Source organism: Diabrotica virgifera, chromosome 9, assembly GCF_917563875.1.
Source record: "Diabrotica virgifera virgifera chromosome 9, PGI_DIABVI_V3a".
Classification (NCBI taxonomy): Eukaryota; Metazoa; Arthropoda; class Insecta; order Coleoptera; family Chrysomelidae; genus Diabrotica; species Diabrotica virgifera.
This window is the reverse complement of record NC_065451.1, coordinates 124353430-124372411: the sequence shown is the minus strand read 5'-3', so window position 1 is coordinate 124372411 and position 18982 is coordinate 124353430. Positions and strand designations below refer to the sequence as shown.

Below are 18982 nucleotides of genomic sequence, written 5' to 3'. Positions count from 1 at the left end.
TCTCTTTAATTTGGTTTTTAATTCGTTAACCACAGGCTCTAAATGACCCATAATAGCAATGGGATCATGACGTAAATTGTCGGATATTGTACAAAGACTTGTTTTAGCTAACTTGCTATCTTCATTTAAATAGTAAGTAACTACTAGGGATTGCAATCCGGTCCGGCGGATCCGGTAATCCGGCGGATCCGGTATTTTTTCACCACTACCGGATCCGGCAAATTTTGCCGGATCCGGTCCGGTAACTACGGAAAGAGTTATTTTCCTATAGAATTTTGAATATGGTCTCGAAATCAAACTGTATTTTGGAATCGTTATTTTTAGGTACTATCAGCCATCTCTAGACCTGGCTGCTTGGCGTCTGCTCGGCGATTTTTGTTTTTCGTTTAAAATATCGATCGCGCGACCGACCGGCGCCTGCCTGGCACCCTTTCCGTGTACTTATCTTACGTCGTCAGTGTTAGTCGTCCGTCGTTACTGTTAGTGACTGTGACTGCTTTGACTGCTTACTGTAATAAACTGTGCACTGTGCTGTAATTTAGTCAATCTTCGGCGACTGTCTAAAAATATTTAATTATAACAACTGTACTATTTTTGTAATTTTAAGCCGTAAGGTAAGTGAATAAATGTATAATTTGCCTATCCGAGAGTCTATTCAGGGCCCCCGCAAAGCTGACTGGCGCCCGCGTGCGGAACATATTTTAGCACCCTTTAAATCTACTATACAGGGTGTTTGGTAAAGAATAGGCCATAGCTTAACCTCACATTTCTGAGGTTAAAATAGGTCGATTTAAGCTAACTTAGTACAAAAGTTGATAATAACCGAAATACAGGGTGTCAAAGTTAAACTTTTATTTTATTTATTCTTGAATATTTCCTAACAAACACGGGATAATAACACGACATTTGGTAAGCGGGGGTTTTTTGGGACGAGAAATTTAAATTCGCCATATACGTCTTTCAGCGCTTAATTAATAGATTCAATTTTTTGAATCAAAACCCACTATACCTATATACTTTTACCATCAACTGTGTTTTGCACACGGCATTCAATTGGTTGTCATCAAAGTTTTGTACGAAAAGAAATTGGAAATCGAAACTGAATCTACAACGGCATCATCTATTACATTACCTGAAGATGGTGAAAGCACGGATGACGATGACGACGACATTCTAAATGAAGAAGAAGGAGCAGCAGATATGACAGTAATATTGAATTTAAATTATCCTGGCAATCGGGTTCAAATAAATCCTAGATACAACAATCTTCAAAAAGTGCGGAATGTGGTAAAGTTGTTCAAAAAATCGCCTACCAAATATGATACGTACCTCCAAAAGTATGTAAAAGAAGAAATAGGTAAGGAATTATGCCTTGTCTTAGATTGCCGCACACGCTGGAACAGCCTTCTGGCTATGGTCGAAATATTTTATAAGCTTAAACAGTGTATCGAAAAATCTTTAATTGACATAAAATCCAGTATCAAATTTACGGACCATGAATGGTCATCAATTAAAGGTTTAATTGACAGTCTGCAGCCATGTAAACTGGCTGTAGAAGCATTAAGCAGACGATAGTCTACCCTTCTGACTGCAGATACAACCTTAAAATTTATTTTAGAACAATTAAACAAACAAGGCACGACCTTCAGTGGCGAATTAGCAGACACATTACGTGAAAAAATAAAACAACGCCGGACTTTTATGACCGGTATATTAATTTATTTACAAAATCCAGCAAAGTATAATGAATATTCAAAACAATCTGATGATACATTTTTCATGCCAAAGAAAACTTTCATGCGACATAAAATGACAGAAATTTTAAAGAGACTTACAACAAATGATGAGGAAAATGTAAAAACTTCGGAAGAAGAAGATGGCAGCTCTGATTCAGATTCCGAATTGGTGAAAACTAATTTAACATTAAAAGAAGAATTAGAAAATCAAATCAATCACGAAATGAAAGATTACAAATACGGCAAGCAAACACATTACAAAACAGCCCTCGATTTTGAAAAAATATTACAAAGGGAAATGACATGTTACGAATTAGATGGAATAAAAGGAACGTATTTAACCCTTCTATATAACTATTTATTGACCATTAAGCCAACTAGTGTTGAGGCAGAAAGGGCCTTCTCGGCTGCAGGATATATTTGTACTTCTTTAAGAAGTAGGTTAGGAGACGACACAATTAATACAATATGTTTCCTTCGTTCATATTTTCAAATGCAAAAATCAAATTGACTTTTTTAATTATGTGTTTGTTTTTGTTTATTAATTATAGTTAAAGTATAAAAAGTTTATGTTCTTATGCAAAAATTAATGTTTTATTTATGTTTTTATGTTTTAAATCATATATAATACTTTACTTAGTGTATCTTCCCAGTGCCAATGGCAATACCGCAAATTGCAAATATAATCAGGTATACTGCCAATCCGGTCGGATCCGGCCGGATTATCGTAAATCCGACCGGATCCGGCCGGATTCGAAACCATACCGGATTGCAATCCCTAGTAACTACTGTGTGGAGTGAAAGTTGGGGCTTTGATCCCCCGAAATGAGCGGATTGTACTTCTTCATTGTACTTGCAATTGTAATTCTCAGAAAAATCTAAATGTATTAAAACTTCGTCAGACCGTAAATTTGTTTTAATAGCTTTTATTGTTCTTTGTTGATGAATAATGTTTCTGATGTGGACTAAAAAAGGTTTAAGATTTGCCAGTTCATTCTTAGTTGTCCTAAATTTTTCCTTTACAGTTTTGTTGCAAATCTTCGATTGCCCTTTGATAACAAGTTCAACCTTTCTCGTTATACCCTATTGCACGAAATACGCCTGTTTTGGATTACTTCGACAACCAATATTTTACTGTGCAAAATAAGAAGAACGAAAGTAAATTGTAAATTACATTGTTGTTTATTGAAATAATTATTAGCGCCATTTACTTTCGTACTTCTTATGTTGCACAGTAAAATATTCGTTGTCGAAGTAATCCAAAACAGGCGTATGTTCGTGGAATGGCCCATACCCACTTTTCATACACTATTGTATCTTTAGTTTCTAAATCATTTAACTTTATTTGAACAGACAATTCTTTGCATTTCAAACAGGAGCGTTCCAGGCACTTTTCATCAATTGTGTTTCCAGGACAACTTATACCTTTGTAAACTTCTTGAGGAGTATTTTCAGAAATCATGCCAAGAATCTTTAATTTTCTGACAATCAAGGTAAAATTAGTATGTAAAATGTACAAACATGTGTCACGTTTAGCAACAGACGGTTGTACGATCCAAAATGGTCGACATCTGCAAAAAGTCGCATAGGATATTTTGATGTTGTGTTTGCTTAAAAATATCTAATTGTAATTTTTCAGTGTGTCGTTTAATACTCTTTTTTGTTTTTTGATTTTGTTACGTCGTACATAATCAAATTTACCAGTACACAATCTACTACATTCATCATTTTCAAGAAATGAGCGGACAAGATGTCTTATTTTATTAATTAAGCTTTTCTATTCTCTTCTTATTGCCAATTTTATTTCTAACAAAGCACGATACTTCTTGTTGTAGCTGACTTTTTTTTTTAAATTTTGTTACTTTTTGCCCAAACACATTATTCCAAAACAAACGTTTTTCTTTAAACGTACTTTTTTCTTTATAGTTTTCTGTTAATTGTTTTTTTAGGACCTCTCCAAATACTAGTCTTCTTTTAACTGCAGGGCTAACTTTTTGCTTTTCCAACAAATTTTCTACATTTCTTATAGGAGTGGGCTTTGTGTTTTCATACTTCGATTTTAGTCGCTTTACTTTTTGTTTGTATTTCAGTTTCTTATTCTCTTCAATCTTTAATCGCATTTTCAAACTTAATATTTCCTTATTTAATTTCTCTAACTTTCTTCGTCTTCTTAGCCGCCCTTCTCGAACTCTGCCATCTTCATTTTGATTTGAAGGACCTGCTTGATCAAGCAACTGCTCTGGAACAGGACTTGGGGGAGGACTTTCTTCAGATAATTTTATTAAGAGGTTCTTGGCTTGCTTTGTTTTATCGTAATTTTGTTTGCTGCTTTCTCTCCACTTTTTACGTTGTTTTCTTTTTTCTCTATCTGTCATTTGGTCTATATTTTTAATTTTTCCTTGTTCTTTACGTCTTTTCCATCGCTCTCTTTCTTTTCGCTTTTCTTCTTCATATAGCTCTGGATCTTTTTTTCTTGCTTCGCGCAACCTCCTCATGGCTTCTATTGTTATGTCTTCGCTTTTGATTTTCATCTTTTGACACCATATTAAATCTTAAAAAGAATTGAGTAAATGTCAGCAATTATCGTAAATTTTGTGTCATATTCAACATAATAAATAAATACACCAAAATAATATTATTAACAAAAAATATTAATGTTTAATTGAGATTTATTTCAACTCCGTGAATGCAGGGCCCCCGTAAGAATTACTGGCGCCTGTGTGCAAAAAATGATTTTGGCGCCCCTTAAAGGCCGCGTCTCACCGTCAAATAATTTGATCAAACAGTTTGAGCAAACTTGACGTACTTGAGGAAGTACGTCAAAGTGACGTCACAATTGCAGTTTTTTTGAAATTCTAAAAACCTGTGCTCTCACTATCAGTATATTTGTATTGAGTTGTCTAACTTGTTTGTTAGCTTTTGACAGAGTTAAACGAAAAGAAATATACAAAGCACTATGTGAAATTGGAATTAGTAAAAAATTAATAAAGATGGTAAAAGTTACACTCAGAGAAACAGAGAACAGGGTTAAAATAAATGGAAAGGAAACAGATAAGTTTAGGGTCGGTGAAGGGGTACGACAAGGAGACCCACTGTCATCACTGTTGTTTAGTATCCTTCTTGAAATAGTCATCAGAGAAGCCGAAATTAACAGGACAGGACTTGTATACCAACGAAAACACCAATGCTTGGCATTCGCTGATGACATAGTAATGATAGCCAGAAGCAAACAAGAATTAAAAGAAATACTAAAAAGACTAGAGGCGATAGGAAGAAAGAAAGGGATATACATAAACGAAGAAAAGACTAAATATATGGAATGGACAGAACGAGAATACACACAAGGACAATACCTGACAATAAACACAGAGGCAAAAATATATAAATTCGAGGAAGTAGAGAGATTCCAATATCTAGGAGCGACATTCACTAGGAGACCAAATATAAAAGAAGAAATCCAAGCGAGAATTATGGCTGGCAATCGTTGTATCTTTGCTCTAAACAACTTATTGAGAAATAAGAACATATCTAGAGGGGCTAAGATAAGAATATACAAGACAGTGATAAGACCTATAGTCTTGTATGCCAGTGAAACATGGACGATGAACAAATCCGAGCAAGTCATGCTTAAAGTATGGGAAAGAAAAGTCCTAAGAAAAATATTTGGCGGAAAGATATGGAATGGAATGTGGATAAGAAGACCAAATGTGGAATTGGAGAGGATGTATGGTGAACCAAACATAGTAGGGATCGTAAAATCACAAAGACTGAGATGGTTGGGACATATCCAAAGGATGCCAAACACGAGACTTCCCAAAAAAATACTAACGGGAGGAATAGGAGGAAAGAAGAAGAAAGGTAGACCGAAAACCAGATGGAAGAAAGATGTTGAAAAAGACATAGAAGAACTGAAAATCACAAATTGGAAAAATAAAGCAGCAAATAGGAGAGATTGGAAAGGAATAGTAAACCAAGCCATGGGCCTTCTAGGCCTGGAGAGCTAAACTATATATATATATATATATAACTTGTTTGTACTTTATTTAAAATTAAAATTTTTCATTATTATCCACAATGAACACTCAGGATGTGACGTCACTAACTGTCACTTTTAGTTTGCTAAAATCAGTTTGATCAAATTATTTGATGGTGGGACGCGGCCTTAAGGCATTTTGATAATTTTTTTTTATTTTTTTTTTTGAAGGTAGGTAGGTAGGTCAGGCCATGATGTCGGGAATGTGTGGGCTCCAAAATTATATGGGAGTGCATGCATTTCGTTGCATCATGCTATGGTACGCTGGACAAGCCATACAGTCTGTAGTCAACACCCCGATGTATGAGCGGGAACAAAAGGTGAAAAATACTCATACTCTCATGAGTCGCATCTGGCGAGTCATGAGGGCCTTCACATTTTACTCTCTTTCAACTTGTCTTGAGTAAAATTTCTTTAATCTTTCCTATCGGCCTCACTTGGCCAATTCTTACTTTTTCCGACCCCGAATGGCTATTAGGTTTCCGAGGGCAGACGGGTCACTATTTTTTACTTCTATCACTCTATCAATACTTCTCACCGAATGATTGCCGGTATAAGCAATCCCCCACTTACTGACCAACGGCTTCGGGCGGATGAGTTGGTGAGTGGTAGGGCACTCTGTTGTCCTGAGACCGAGAAATCGGTCTCAAAGGCGGAGGAACCAGGAAATGGTCAACGGCATCAGGATGTAGAAGGCCAGGAGAAACCACTACATTAAAGATCCTTGTGGATATCTCTAGTACAGCTTCCCATGACAGATAAGGAAACTATACATACATTTAATGATCATGGACTTCGGAATCCAAGATCCGGCAGGGGAGGAAGATCACAACGAGACCACGGGGCCTCTCAGGTCGTCAACACACGAAAACCCCGTGTCGTGGAAATCCACAAGATAGCTACGTGGAACGTAACAACTATGTTTGAAGGTGCAAAATTACAAAATATTCAGCTAGAAATGGCCAGACTAGACATTCCTATCCTAGGTATATGCGAGACGAAATGGCTAGGGTCAAACATGTTTGAGAGTAATGGATACATTGTATACCACTCGGGAAAGGCAGAAGGACCCAAACGTAACGGAGTCGCAATCATTGTCAAAGAAGAAATTCGTAACTGTATCCGAAATTTCGTCCCCTTCAATGATCGTATCATGATGATTCAGCTGCAAAATAAACTGCTGGATATTAATATAATACAAGTCTATGCACTAACAGCTGACAAACCAGATGAAGAAATTGAGCAATTCTACAGCGAAATTAAACAAATTCTCCGGAGCACAAAAAACATGAAGCTACAATTATTATGGGAGACTTCAACTCAAAAGTTGGTGCCGAAATCACACAAGATATAACCGGAAAGAATGGACTTGGAGAAAGGAACGAAAGAGGGCAAAGACTAATACAGTTCTGCCAAGAAGAGAAATGCATTATAGCAAATACTTTGTTTCAGCAACCTAAAAGACGACTATATACCTGGAAATCTCCAGCTGATCAAGAGGGAAAGATAGTCAGAAATCAAATTGACTACATTATCATTAATAGAAGGTTTAGAAACAGTATTACATCTGCAAAAACATACCCAAGTGCAGACGCAGCAACTAACCATAATCTGCTCTGTGCTGGATTCAAACTAAAACTAAAAAGAATAAAAGCCCCCACAACGCAGAAGAAACCTAATACTCGACTCCTAAGAAATGCCGTAATAGCAGATGAGTTCGAAAATAAGATAAATTGTGAGATTAAAAAACAGTTAGAAAGATCTGAACAAGAAAATATCGGTCAAAATCTAGATATCATGAATTCCGCCATGGTTACCATAGCAAACGAAGTTTTGAAACCAGAAAAAGACCCAATAAAGAAAAAGGATTGGATGACCGATAAAATACTAGACCTTATTCAACAAAGAAGAAATTGGAAAAACAAAGACGAGATTCGGTATAGAGAGATATATCGACAAATAAGATACGAGGTTAAGCGAGCAAAAGAGGACTGGATGGAACAAAGATGTCGTGAAATGGAAGAACTACAAAGAAAACATGATGAGTTTAATATACATAAAAAGCTTAAAGAAATTACCTACACTCAGAGAAAAAGAACTCCTCACTTTATGAGAAACTCCAAAGGTAACATAATTCTCGACTTGGATGAAAAAAAGGAAGAATGGACTAACTGTATAAAAGAGCTCTTTCTGGATACGAGGCCACCACTTAACACCACAAAGTATACGAATACTGGTCCTAGTATTTTAAAAGCGGAAGTAGAGAAAGCCATCAAACAGAGCAAAAATGGAAAATCTCCAGGCCCTGACCAAATACCATCAGACTGGCTCAAACTTCTGGATGACGATAATGTCTCACAATTAACAAACATTTATAACCATATATACGAGACTGGAATGCTGCCACAGATATGGTTGGAGTCTACATTTATTCCACTCCCAAAAAAACCTAATACATCATCATGTAAAGACTTTAGACTAATTAGTCTCATGAGCCACTCTCTCAAGCTACTTCTTAAGATAATTCTTAATAGAATCAAGCAGAAATGTGAAGAGACAATGGGAAACAAACAATTCGGTTTCAGAGAAGGATTGGGAACAAGGGAAGCTTTGTTCTCAATGTTAACATTACTTCAACGATCATGGGAAGTACAGAAACCAATTTACGTCTGCTTTATAGATTTTGAGAAGGCGTTTGATAGAGTTCAACATGATAGGTTGTTTGAATATCTAGAAATGATTGGAATAGATGATAAAGATCTGAGACCTTTACAACATCTATATTGGAATCAAGAAGCTTCTATTCTAGTAGACGGCAAAGAAACAGACAAAATTTGCATTCAAAGAGGTGTCAGACAGGGTTGCGTGTTATCCCCAATTTTGTTTAACGTATACTCAGAAATAATTTTTAATGAAGCCTTGGAAGGACAATGTGGAGTTCGAATCGGGGGAGAAACTATTAACAACATCAGATATGCAGACGACACCGTGATCATGGCTGAAAATATTAGGTCTGGATCCCGCGTATGAAAAAAAAGTTGATTAATAGCAAGCTGAAAATCTGTTAATAGCTTAAGGGTGTCAAGTCGGATAAACTTTGATATATGGGAATACTGGAACAGGGGAAGTTTTAATTGTGGAACAGGTTAAAAATTTGGAACGGTCACACCACGAAAACGGCACATTTATTTTGTCCGACAGAATAGACTTAAACTCTCCGAACAGAGATTAAACTCTCATGCAAAAATCAGGCTGTTATTTTTCACCTGTCATAATTCCTGTTATTTGACATATTCTACATGTTCCACTCATTAAAACGGCCATTTGGTGATAAATATCAGTCTGATTTTTGCATAAGAGTTTAATCTCTGTTCGGAGAGTTTAAGTCTGTTCTGTCGGACAAAATACATGTGCCGTTTTCGTGGTCTGACCGTTTCAAATTTTTAACCTGTTCCACAATTAAAACTTCCCCTGTTCCAGTGTTCCCATATATCAAAGTTTGTCCGATTAGACACCCTTAAGCTATTAACAAATTTTCAGCTTGCTATTAATCAACTTTTTTTTCATACGCGGGATCCAGACCTATATCGAAGATCTTCAATTCCTTATTGATCGAGTCACTAGAGAATGCTCCAATAACGGACTTAACATAAATGCAACAAAGACAAAGTTACTTGTGGTTAGTAAACAAGACGTCGGCCCTATGCAACTAATTGTCAGTGATGAATCAATAACAAAAGTTAACCATTTTAAATACCTAGGATGTTGGATAAACGAGACACTAAATCCGGATGAAGAAATTAAAACTCGTATAGAAATTGCAAGAGGAGCATTTATGAAACTTAGATCTATTCTGAGCAACTCTCAGCTGAATTTACAACTAAGAATCAAGTTCCTAAAATGTTATGTGTATCCTGTATTACTATATGGATGTGAAACCTGGATCATGAAGGTTAACATGATGAACAAATTAGAAGCCTTTGAGATGTGGTCGTATCGTAGAATGCTCAGAATATCTTGGGTTCAACGCATTTCAAACAGAGAAGTCTTAAACAGAGTAGGTCAAGGCGAAGGTGACTTAATGAAGATGATAAAAAAGAGAAAACTTGAATATCTGGGGCATATAATGAGAGGTAGCAGATACAGGATGCTGCAGTTAATACTCAATGGAAAGATCGACGGAAAAAGAGGAATTGGTCGAAAGAAATATTCATGGCTCCGAAACCTTCGTCAATGGACTGGCTTATCAGCAGATCAATTGTTACATGCCGCACAAGATCGAGAACGATATCGGCAAATTGTTATGGAAGCTACCCACGCCTAAAAATTTGGGCACGGTACTTAAAGAAGAAGAAGGTAGGTGCAAATAAAGCAAAATAGGAACAAATAACACCATAGCAAATCTTAATTAAATAAAGTTTAAGGGGCTTTATTGAATCAATTCTGCTGGACCATCTTCTCACACATAGAGGGTTTAGACTTAACCCGAGAACATTTTTGCTCACCTCACAACATCCCACCTTTTTGTGGATGGCGAACCCAGAGTAACGCGATTTTCAAATTTTGTCCATTAAGGTACGTTTTTACTGCAGCGGCTGGCTCGTTAATCGCTGAAAGATCGTCGCTGAATCTGAGCATTGATTGCGGTATACTGCTTGTGTGATTTGTTGGCGGTGCGTGTTTCGGAGTTTTGTATTTGAGAAATTTTTGTGAAGTGAAGCTTGTTTTTATAAGTATGTATCATTTCATAATTTCCTAATACATGGTTGTTTATCACAATTTTGAAGTATCCTTCTTCATGTCTTCTTTTAAATATTGCATGTTTTTCTAATCTTGTAGCATTGGACAATTCTTTCTTCATCCTCTATTTCCTCTGCTCGCATGTATTTTAACAATAATTGTTTTCTTTGAATAATAATATTAATATTGTCCGTCTGTCGTCTGTCCGTCCGTCCGTAAACATAACTCCTCATTATACCAGGTAGAATGAAAATTAGGTGTCCAATGAAAGCGTATGATCCAGGATACTACTACAGGTGAGAAAATTTGACGTAAGACTTCCGCTTTTAGAAATGCAACCGCAAGTACTATTTTAAAGTCAATAGTACAAGCGATGTTAATATTCGACGCGCTATAGCAAGATGAGAACAAATATATACGTACTTCTGGTTTCATGACTGTCTGCCCGTCTGTTCGTCGTCCGTGAAAATAACTCCTCCGTCATTCCACTAGGTAGAATGACAGATGAGATGTCGAACGAAAGCTTATCATTCAAGGATGGTACTAAAGGTGAGAAACTTGACCTAGGACTTCCGGTTTTAGAAAGGCGACCGGGAGTACTGTTTTAAAGTCGTCGGAATAATATAAGCAATATATTATTCGACTCGCCCATACAAAGGTTATAGACGCTTCAGTCAAAACGGCTCCTACAATCCACACAACCACACGCACAATCAGATACACCGCATTCACTGTTCAGCTACAGAGTTGACAGATGTGATTTTATAAATCTCCCACTTAGAAACTGAAATTCCCTCAAATTAAAGCTCAAATCTCCCAAATTTAAATTTTTGGCACATTTTAATGAAGTAGTAGTCATATGTAAAGAAGAGTAAACCAAAATTATACTACTTATTAACAGAGGCCCTGGAAATAATTCGTAGGTCCTATCGTCTTCGATTATATGGGGGTATAATATACAGTTCTATGTACATTCGCAAATTTAATTCCCCTAGACCAGCGGTTCCCAAACTGGGGGGCGCGCCCCCCTGGGGGGGCGTGGAGAAAGTCCAGAGGGGGCGTGACAACCAAGTGAAATAAATATAAAAAAAATTACAAAAATAATTTCCTCATAATAATACTCCCCTCCCGCCATCCATGACCCCCACCACCCGTTACCTCCATTTGGCCTTGGCGTGAGTGCGAGCGTCCCTCCACCCCTACCACGCCCGCCTACCACTACCACCACCGCATCTTCAATCCAATGTCAATAACCTTGCACTTTGTTCAGTGCTTGCGTTGTAACTAGTCCGTTCGCCAGTCCGTTGTGCCAACAGTGCTTTCCGTGAATTATCGTCAGCGTGTTTGCTGTATTGTGGGTGTTCTGTAATTGCTGCGACGTTTGAATTGGAGTAATTGTTTTTGTGTGGTGTGAGTTCTGTGTAAAGCTGAATCAGAGAAGATGAACACGGCAAAGAAACGCAAGTATATTGACGATTATATTCAATATGGGTTTGTTTCCTTGCTTAAAAATAATGTTGATCACCCTCAGTGCGTTATTTGCTATGAGGTATTAAGCAATGACGCGATGAGGCCTAATCGTCTTCTGAGACATTTGTCAACCAAACATGCCTCTTTAAAGGACAAACCTACAGAGTTTTTCGCTGCAAAATCTAAGAATTTAAAGCGCATGAAGTTAGATAGCACTGGATCTGCTGTTCAGTCATCTCTAAAAGTGCTTGAAGCTTCATATGAATTATCTCTTATTATTGCTAAGGAAAAGAAAAGTCACACTATTGGTGAAACGCTTGTTTAACCGTGCATTTTAAAAGCAGCCGATGTTGTCCTTGGAACTGATAGTAGGCAAAAGCTATCACAAATACCACTTTCAGACAACACCGTAAAACGCCGCGTTGATGATATGGCCAAGGACATTAAAAACCAGGTGGTTGATGCAATAAAAAAATCACCGTTTTTTGCTATCCAGCTTGACGAGAGTACAGACATAGCACAATGCTCTCATTTGCTTGTATATGTTCGTTACATTGAAAATGAAAGAATGAAGGATGAACTGATGTTTTCTACTGAGCTGTTGACCACTACTAAAGCTGTAGATGTGATGGAAGCAGTATCAGACTTTTTTAAGAAACACGAACTTTCTTGGCAAAAACTTATTGGTGTATGCACAGATGGTGCTCCTTCAATGCTGGGTTCTCGTTCAGGCTTTGTGCAGTTGGTCAAAGAGAAGAATGCTGATGTGGTTGGGATTCATTGTTTTATTCACCGCCAAGCCTTGGCAGCAAAAACTCTTCCTAACGAACTCAATGCTGTTTTAAAGCTTTGTATTAAAGTAGTCAACTACGTTAAGAACAGTGCATTAAATACTCGACTGTTTAAAATTCTGTGTGAAGATTTAGGAAGTGATCACAAAACGCTGCTATTTCATACAGAAGTACGATGGCTATCAAAAGGCAATATGTTGGGAAGACTATTTGAACTCCGTGATGAAGTGATAACGTTTTTGGCACAGCAGAAACAAAACGAGCTTAGTGCAGAGTTCAAAAAACCCTGGAACCAAGTGATTTTGGCCTATTTATCAGACTTTTTTGACACGTTAAATAACCTAAACTTGAGACTGCAAGGTGCAGACTCAAATATAGTAACACATCGGGATGCCATCAAGATGTACGTTGAGAAACTACAACTTTGGATACGTAAAGTGTCAATGAATCCCAGAAACTATTCAAGTTTCAGCAAAGTAGTGTCAGTCTCAGAAGAAGTATGTTTTGAGGACGTTTTTGAAGGACCGCTTTTGAAAAACTTGATAACTGACCATTTGAAGAACCTCAAGGAGGAGTTCAGCAGGTACTTTCCTAACTTGTCAGAGGAGTTGTACAAACTATCAACTGACCCGTTCAACATGGACATACAGTTGCTGCCAGAAGAGTTGCAAGAGGAGGGAATAGAAATAAAAAATGACTCTGCTGCAAGATACGATTTTGACAAAATGGACAAGCCCTCATTTTGGTTAAAGTACTTAAAAGTTTACCCTAGTGTTTCAGGGAAAGCTGTTCGGATGTACTTGCCTTTTTCAACAACATACATGTGCGAAAAAGCGTTTTCAACTCTTGTGGCGATCAAAACCAAGTACCGCAACAAACTTGATGTCGAAAGTGACCTACGCTGTGCTTTGTCTGAAACTCAACCCAGGATCTGTCAGCTTATCCAGAACATGCAAGCGCACCCATCTCACTAAATTACATTTTATGTTTTGTTTTTGTAAGTAGGTAGGCCTATTGTTTCACCTTCCTTAAATTGAAAATGTATCTGTGTTACAATGTTAAATTTTGTATCAGTTATTATATTCGTTTTTCATGTAATACTTGTTTAAATTTTCACCATACGGACAATTATTGATATGTGTAGGGGGGCGTGGGGGGTCTCCAAATAACCAGAGGGGGCGTGGTACAAAAAAGTTTGGGAACCCCTGCCCTAGACGGTTTCAAATTACCAAAAAATTGTGGGAAAATACCCCAATCTGGCAACCCTGTTCAGCGACGATCTTTCAGCGATTAAACGAGCGAGCCGCGCCAGTAAAAACGTACCTTTAGACGGGACTTACCATAATACTAACAAATCCACAGGGTAACAGGCGGTGCCGTGGTCGAAAAATTGTTTAAACAATTTTTTTTAAACAAATTCACAAACGAAAATTTTTCATTTTGAACAAATTTTTTTAGATAATTATGGTCATTCTGAGTAAAAAATGGTTCCTTGTCATTTTTCTCTAAGGTTGATTGTTGTCGAGTTATACGCGATTTAAGATTTGAAAAATGCGAAAAAATGGCCATATACCTAACTCGACAACAATCAATTTTAGAGAAAAATCACTAGAGAACTTTTTTGCTCAGAATAACCCAAATTATCTAAAAAAAATTGTTCGAAGTGAAAAAATTATTTTTGTGAATTTGTTTAAACAATTTTTCTACCAAGGTACCGCCTGGAACCCTGTGGATTTGTTATAAAGACCTCTTTTTGAGTAAGCTTTTGCAAAAAAAAAACCATCGAAATAATTTCGCTAACGGGGGCAACGATACAGCTTGGGCTATAGCGCTAATTGTTAATAATTAAAAACAACAGCTTTGTAATAAAATAATGACAAAAATTTCTTCAGGATCTTGAAGGAGGGGTTTTAAACTTTGACTTTTTGACTCTCATATTAATAATTTTTAATCGAGTTATTAAGCCTTAAAAATGGCCATTTTTCGCATTTTTAAAGTTTAAATGGCGTATAACTCGACAACAATCAATTTTAGTGAAAAATGACAAGAGGCATTTTTTACTCAGAATGACCCAAGCGATCTAAAAAAATTGGTTCGAATGAAAAAAATTATTTTTGTGAATTTGTTTTAATAATTTTTCGACCAAGGCACCGCCTGGCTCTCTGGATTTGTTATAAAGACCTCATTTTGAGTAATTTGCAAAAAAATCGAATCGAAATAATTTCGCTAACGGGGACGACGATACATGCCGGTCTAATTAGTTATTTGATGGGTACGCGATTATCAAATATTGTCGATTCATCATTTGAGTGTCACACAATCGTTGGCTTATAGATGAGATAGAATTACCGCCCACACACTACTACTTACATGTTTAGAATTTTTCCACGAAATCAGGGCTTAGTTAGGTATTTCTTATCTACAGCTTTGTCTACGGAATTGGTGTTTGTTATTTTTATAGCAGGATTTTTTATTTTATATCTATAGAAAGACTAATAATGTCATCCAAACAAAGTAAAACTGATCTATTTAATTTCTCAACTTTTATTTTAAAATTAATTTTTGCTTTTTGATTTTTTTTGTAAATATTTTGCAATTTTTGATCCTCAATTTTTGCGCCCCTAAAAGATGGCGCCCGTGTGCATTACACACTTTGCACTTATGGTAGCGGGGGCCCTGCGTGAATGATACCTCAACACCCTGAAGTAACTAATTCACGGTGTTGAGCTTCACGGAGTGCAGATTTTTGTCAAATATTGATGATAACAAATAAAGTGAAAAGCTATAAATTTCTAAAATCTAATAGAAACATTCTGAACTAATATAGGTATTTAGATCAAAAAAGGAAAAAATAAACTATAATATTTACCTGCGTTTTTTCTATTCACGGTGTTGAGACTAATAAATAACCAACTGCAATCGTCAACAGAACGTCTTCTGTCACCGACGGCTCGTTTAACACTGGCACACGTGGCTTTTCCCGCCATATAGTAAGATTCCGTTACATTCGTTACGATAGTTTCAAGGTCATAAAAGTAAAATTTTTAACGTTACAAGGTTTTTAAGATGGAATCACGGAGTTTAGGTTATATTAGGGTACGGGTGGAAATTTAAAAATTTTAAGCACTGAAAATATTTTTAAAAAATATATTTTTGGGGGTTGAGGATGATAGAACTTTGATGATATAGAATTTGAATACAGAAATCTATTGTTGTATATATTTACGCTAAAAATTGACCATAAGCCAATACAAATTAAGATGGTACGCTTCGCGGTGTTGAGAATTCTGAACTTTTACGACATTTATTAGAAAAATCACAAAATTATTCTTAAAAATTACTTTATTAATAAACAGTTAATGGCTCTCTAAACAAATTGACATGTACTCAAAGCAAGTTGTAGCATTCTAATAGTTCTCAAACCTTAGGGTACACAAAAAATGGCAACTCGTGAGATTGACCCATATGCTATTTTACAGAAGAACAGTAGAACCAGGTCCTGGGGCTTTCCTGTGCAGTTGGCATTTTGTAGATGGAAAAAAGAGAATGGGCCTACATTATTCGTACATAATGAAGGAAAAGCAAAAAAGTTTCCAACCCCGGAGAAAAGAACTAGAGCAAAGAAAGAAGTTACTAAAAAGTCTGTTACTGAAATCATTGAGGATGTCCTAATGCATGATGCAAGGTATGTATAATATATATTCTCTTAAACTACTTCTTTTTATAATATGTATTATATAATCATGGCATATTGGTAGATAGATTAGCTGAGTATGGGTTTTCCTCACAAGCATGCCTTTTCCTCCACTCTTAGTTGACAGAGAAAGAGAGCAGAATGTTAGGATTGGAGGTACTTATTCGTTAAAATATGTTCCCACATCTAGCATGCTCAAGGGAGTAACCTAGGACCTCTACTATTCATCATTTTTATTAATCCTATACCAGAGAGTATTACACATTCATCCTGTCTAATATTCGCAGATGATTTCAAAATGTTCAAGGAAATATCATGCTTGGAAGATAGTTATAAATTACAGCAAGATTTGGGCACTGTTTGCAATTGGTTTACTGATAATAAAATGCATTCGAATGTAAACAAGTGCTCTGTTGTTACATTTACATAAAAGCAACTTAATATAGTAGGAAATCCATATAATATAAATAATGTAAAGCTATTTATATAATAAAAAATTTGTGTGTTATACTAATACAGTACAATTATTATAGATCTGTCGAAGAACCACAACCATATACCTCAACGGGATCTGTAACTACAAAGAGTTTGGCATTACATGCTGTGGTAGATGCAGAAAACTATTTTCTTAAGCAAAATTTGCAACAAGTGAGTGAAGATCTGAAACACCTTTGAGAGAAGTTTTCTTTTGAGAACGTCAGGGGTAACGACAGGCTCATACTTCGTTATACTGGCCTACCTACAGAAAAAATTTTCACATCTCTTTTCGACCTACTGAAAAACATTGAAGTGAATTACTGTTACAAGTGGAAAGTAGAAAAATTAGGAAAATAGATCAATTATTAATGAACCTTATGAAGTTAAGGCAAAACTTTCTCCATGAAGATCTTGCTGTCTGATTCAGTGTTGCACAAGCTACAGTGTCCAATATTGTTACAACATGGGTGCATGTTTTACATGAAGTGGTTTATAAGCAGTTGATGGGCAAAATCCCCTCCCGGAATAAAAAACAAACTTTGTTTACGGAACTGCTTTAGTAGTTTTACAAACTGTAGAATTATATTAGATTGTACCGAAGTATATACCAGTGTATCTCGGGCAAGCATGGCAACCCAAAAACTTACATACAGTTCCTACAAACATAGAAATACATGTAAAGGATTAGTTGGAGTGGCTCCCAATGGAGTAGTTATATTTGTGTCATGCCTATATCCAGGATCAACATCTGACAAAAAAATTGTTAAAGATTGTGGAATTCTAGATCACTTAGAAGCAGGGGATTTAATTTTAGCAGACAAAGGATTTTTAATTAACGATATAGTGCCATCTGGAGTCCACATTAACATTCCACCCTTTCTAACAACTGTACAGTTTACCCCTGAGCAAGTTAGACAGACTAAGTGCATTGCTAGGGCTAGAATTCATGTTGAGCGAGCCATTAGAAGGATGAAAATTTTTAAAATCCTGGATTTCATACCTTATTCCTTACTGCCACATGCTGATGCCGTCTTCCAGGTAATTGGGGCTTTAACAAATATTCAATATCCTCTAATTAAAGAAGTAGAGCAGTTCTATCCTGAAGGTGCCTCAAAATTAAAGGCGTAGGTAAAAATTACAAATGTAATAAAAATTAAGATAGTGATTATTGATGCTGCTAATATTTACCTACATTAATCTATTCTGATATATTGTAAGTTTTATACTGTAATTTTATCTTGGAAATATAATGCATTAGAATATCACTCTTTTATCATTGAACTATAAACCTCTAATAAAAAATGCATCTTTGTACTACTTACAATTGCAAATGTGAACTACAACTAACAATAAAACGTTAATATTTTTGTGGTGGTGAGGACCACTTCCCAGTCTAAAGTACATTATTTGCCACAATACCTATTTTGTTTAGTACAAAATAAGGGTTTAAAGGATAAACACACATTTTTAATAACTAGCTTTTATTTTTTTAAACTAACCAGTAACAAACTTAATAAAGTGATTTAAGTAAAATGTTTGTAAATCATTTAAATTATTTTGCCAATCATCACCTTTTGAAATTCTAACTATTAAATGATCATTGGGGACCCAAATAATTAAATAACACATATCTCTGTTGGTAATGTGTAACTCTTCTTGTATTTGGTGGTATATACTCATTGACTACTAAATTTCCATTTTGATAAAAAACTATGTATTTTTTCTCATCATTTAGAGCTTCTTTAAGGTTTTGCTCCTTCCTATATTTAAAAGGGCATTTTGCTTCAATAATGCACCTCTCGCTGACATATCCATCTGGGCTTGTTCCCAAAAATCCATTTTCATTAAGGCAAAATCCTGCTAGTTCAATGTCTAAACCAGTGACTTCAGAGAATTTACGTAGGGCGCACCTTTAATTTTCTCTGCCCCACTGGATAGCTTGAACACCATTTAGGTCATACCCCTCGAGTAAATTTGTAAAGATAGACTTTGGATATTTGCCTCTATTACATGCAGCAATGACTGGACCAAATTTGCTGCT

General features: G+C 36.1%; 1 protein-coding gene across 1 annotated transcript; it reads right to left on the bottom strand.

The window, feature by feature from the left end:
* Positions 1–2372: 2372 nt before the first annotated feature.
* On the bottom strand, positions 2373–15757 carry LOC126891305 (uncharacterized). The gene is made up of 3 exons (XM_050660484.1): positions 15640–15757; positions 3649–4287; positions 2373–2701 (listed from the first exon to the last, which is right to left on the bottom strand). Exons 1-3 carry the CDS (start codon positions 15755–15757, stop codon positions 2373–2375), a joined length of 1086 nt encoding a protein of 361 aa, XP_050516441.1.
* Between the last annotated feature and the right edge of the window lie 3225 nt (positions 15758–18982).

Excerpts from the sequence above, each read along its gene's own strand:
- LOC126891305 (XM_050660484.1), bottom strand. The coding sequence starts at position 15,757 with ATGGCGGGAAAAGCCACGTGTGCCAGTGTTAAACGAGCCGTCGGTGAC. Across the intron at positions 4,288-15,639 it reads CGTGAATAGAAAAAACGCAG|ATTTAATATGGTGTCAAAAG; the intron begins GTAAATATTATA and ends ATTCTTTTTAAG. Across the intron at positions 2,702-3,648 it reads AGAAAACTATAAAGAAAAAA|TCCACATCAGAAACATTATT; the intron begins GTACGTTTAAAG and ends AACCTTTTTTAG.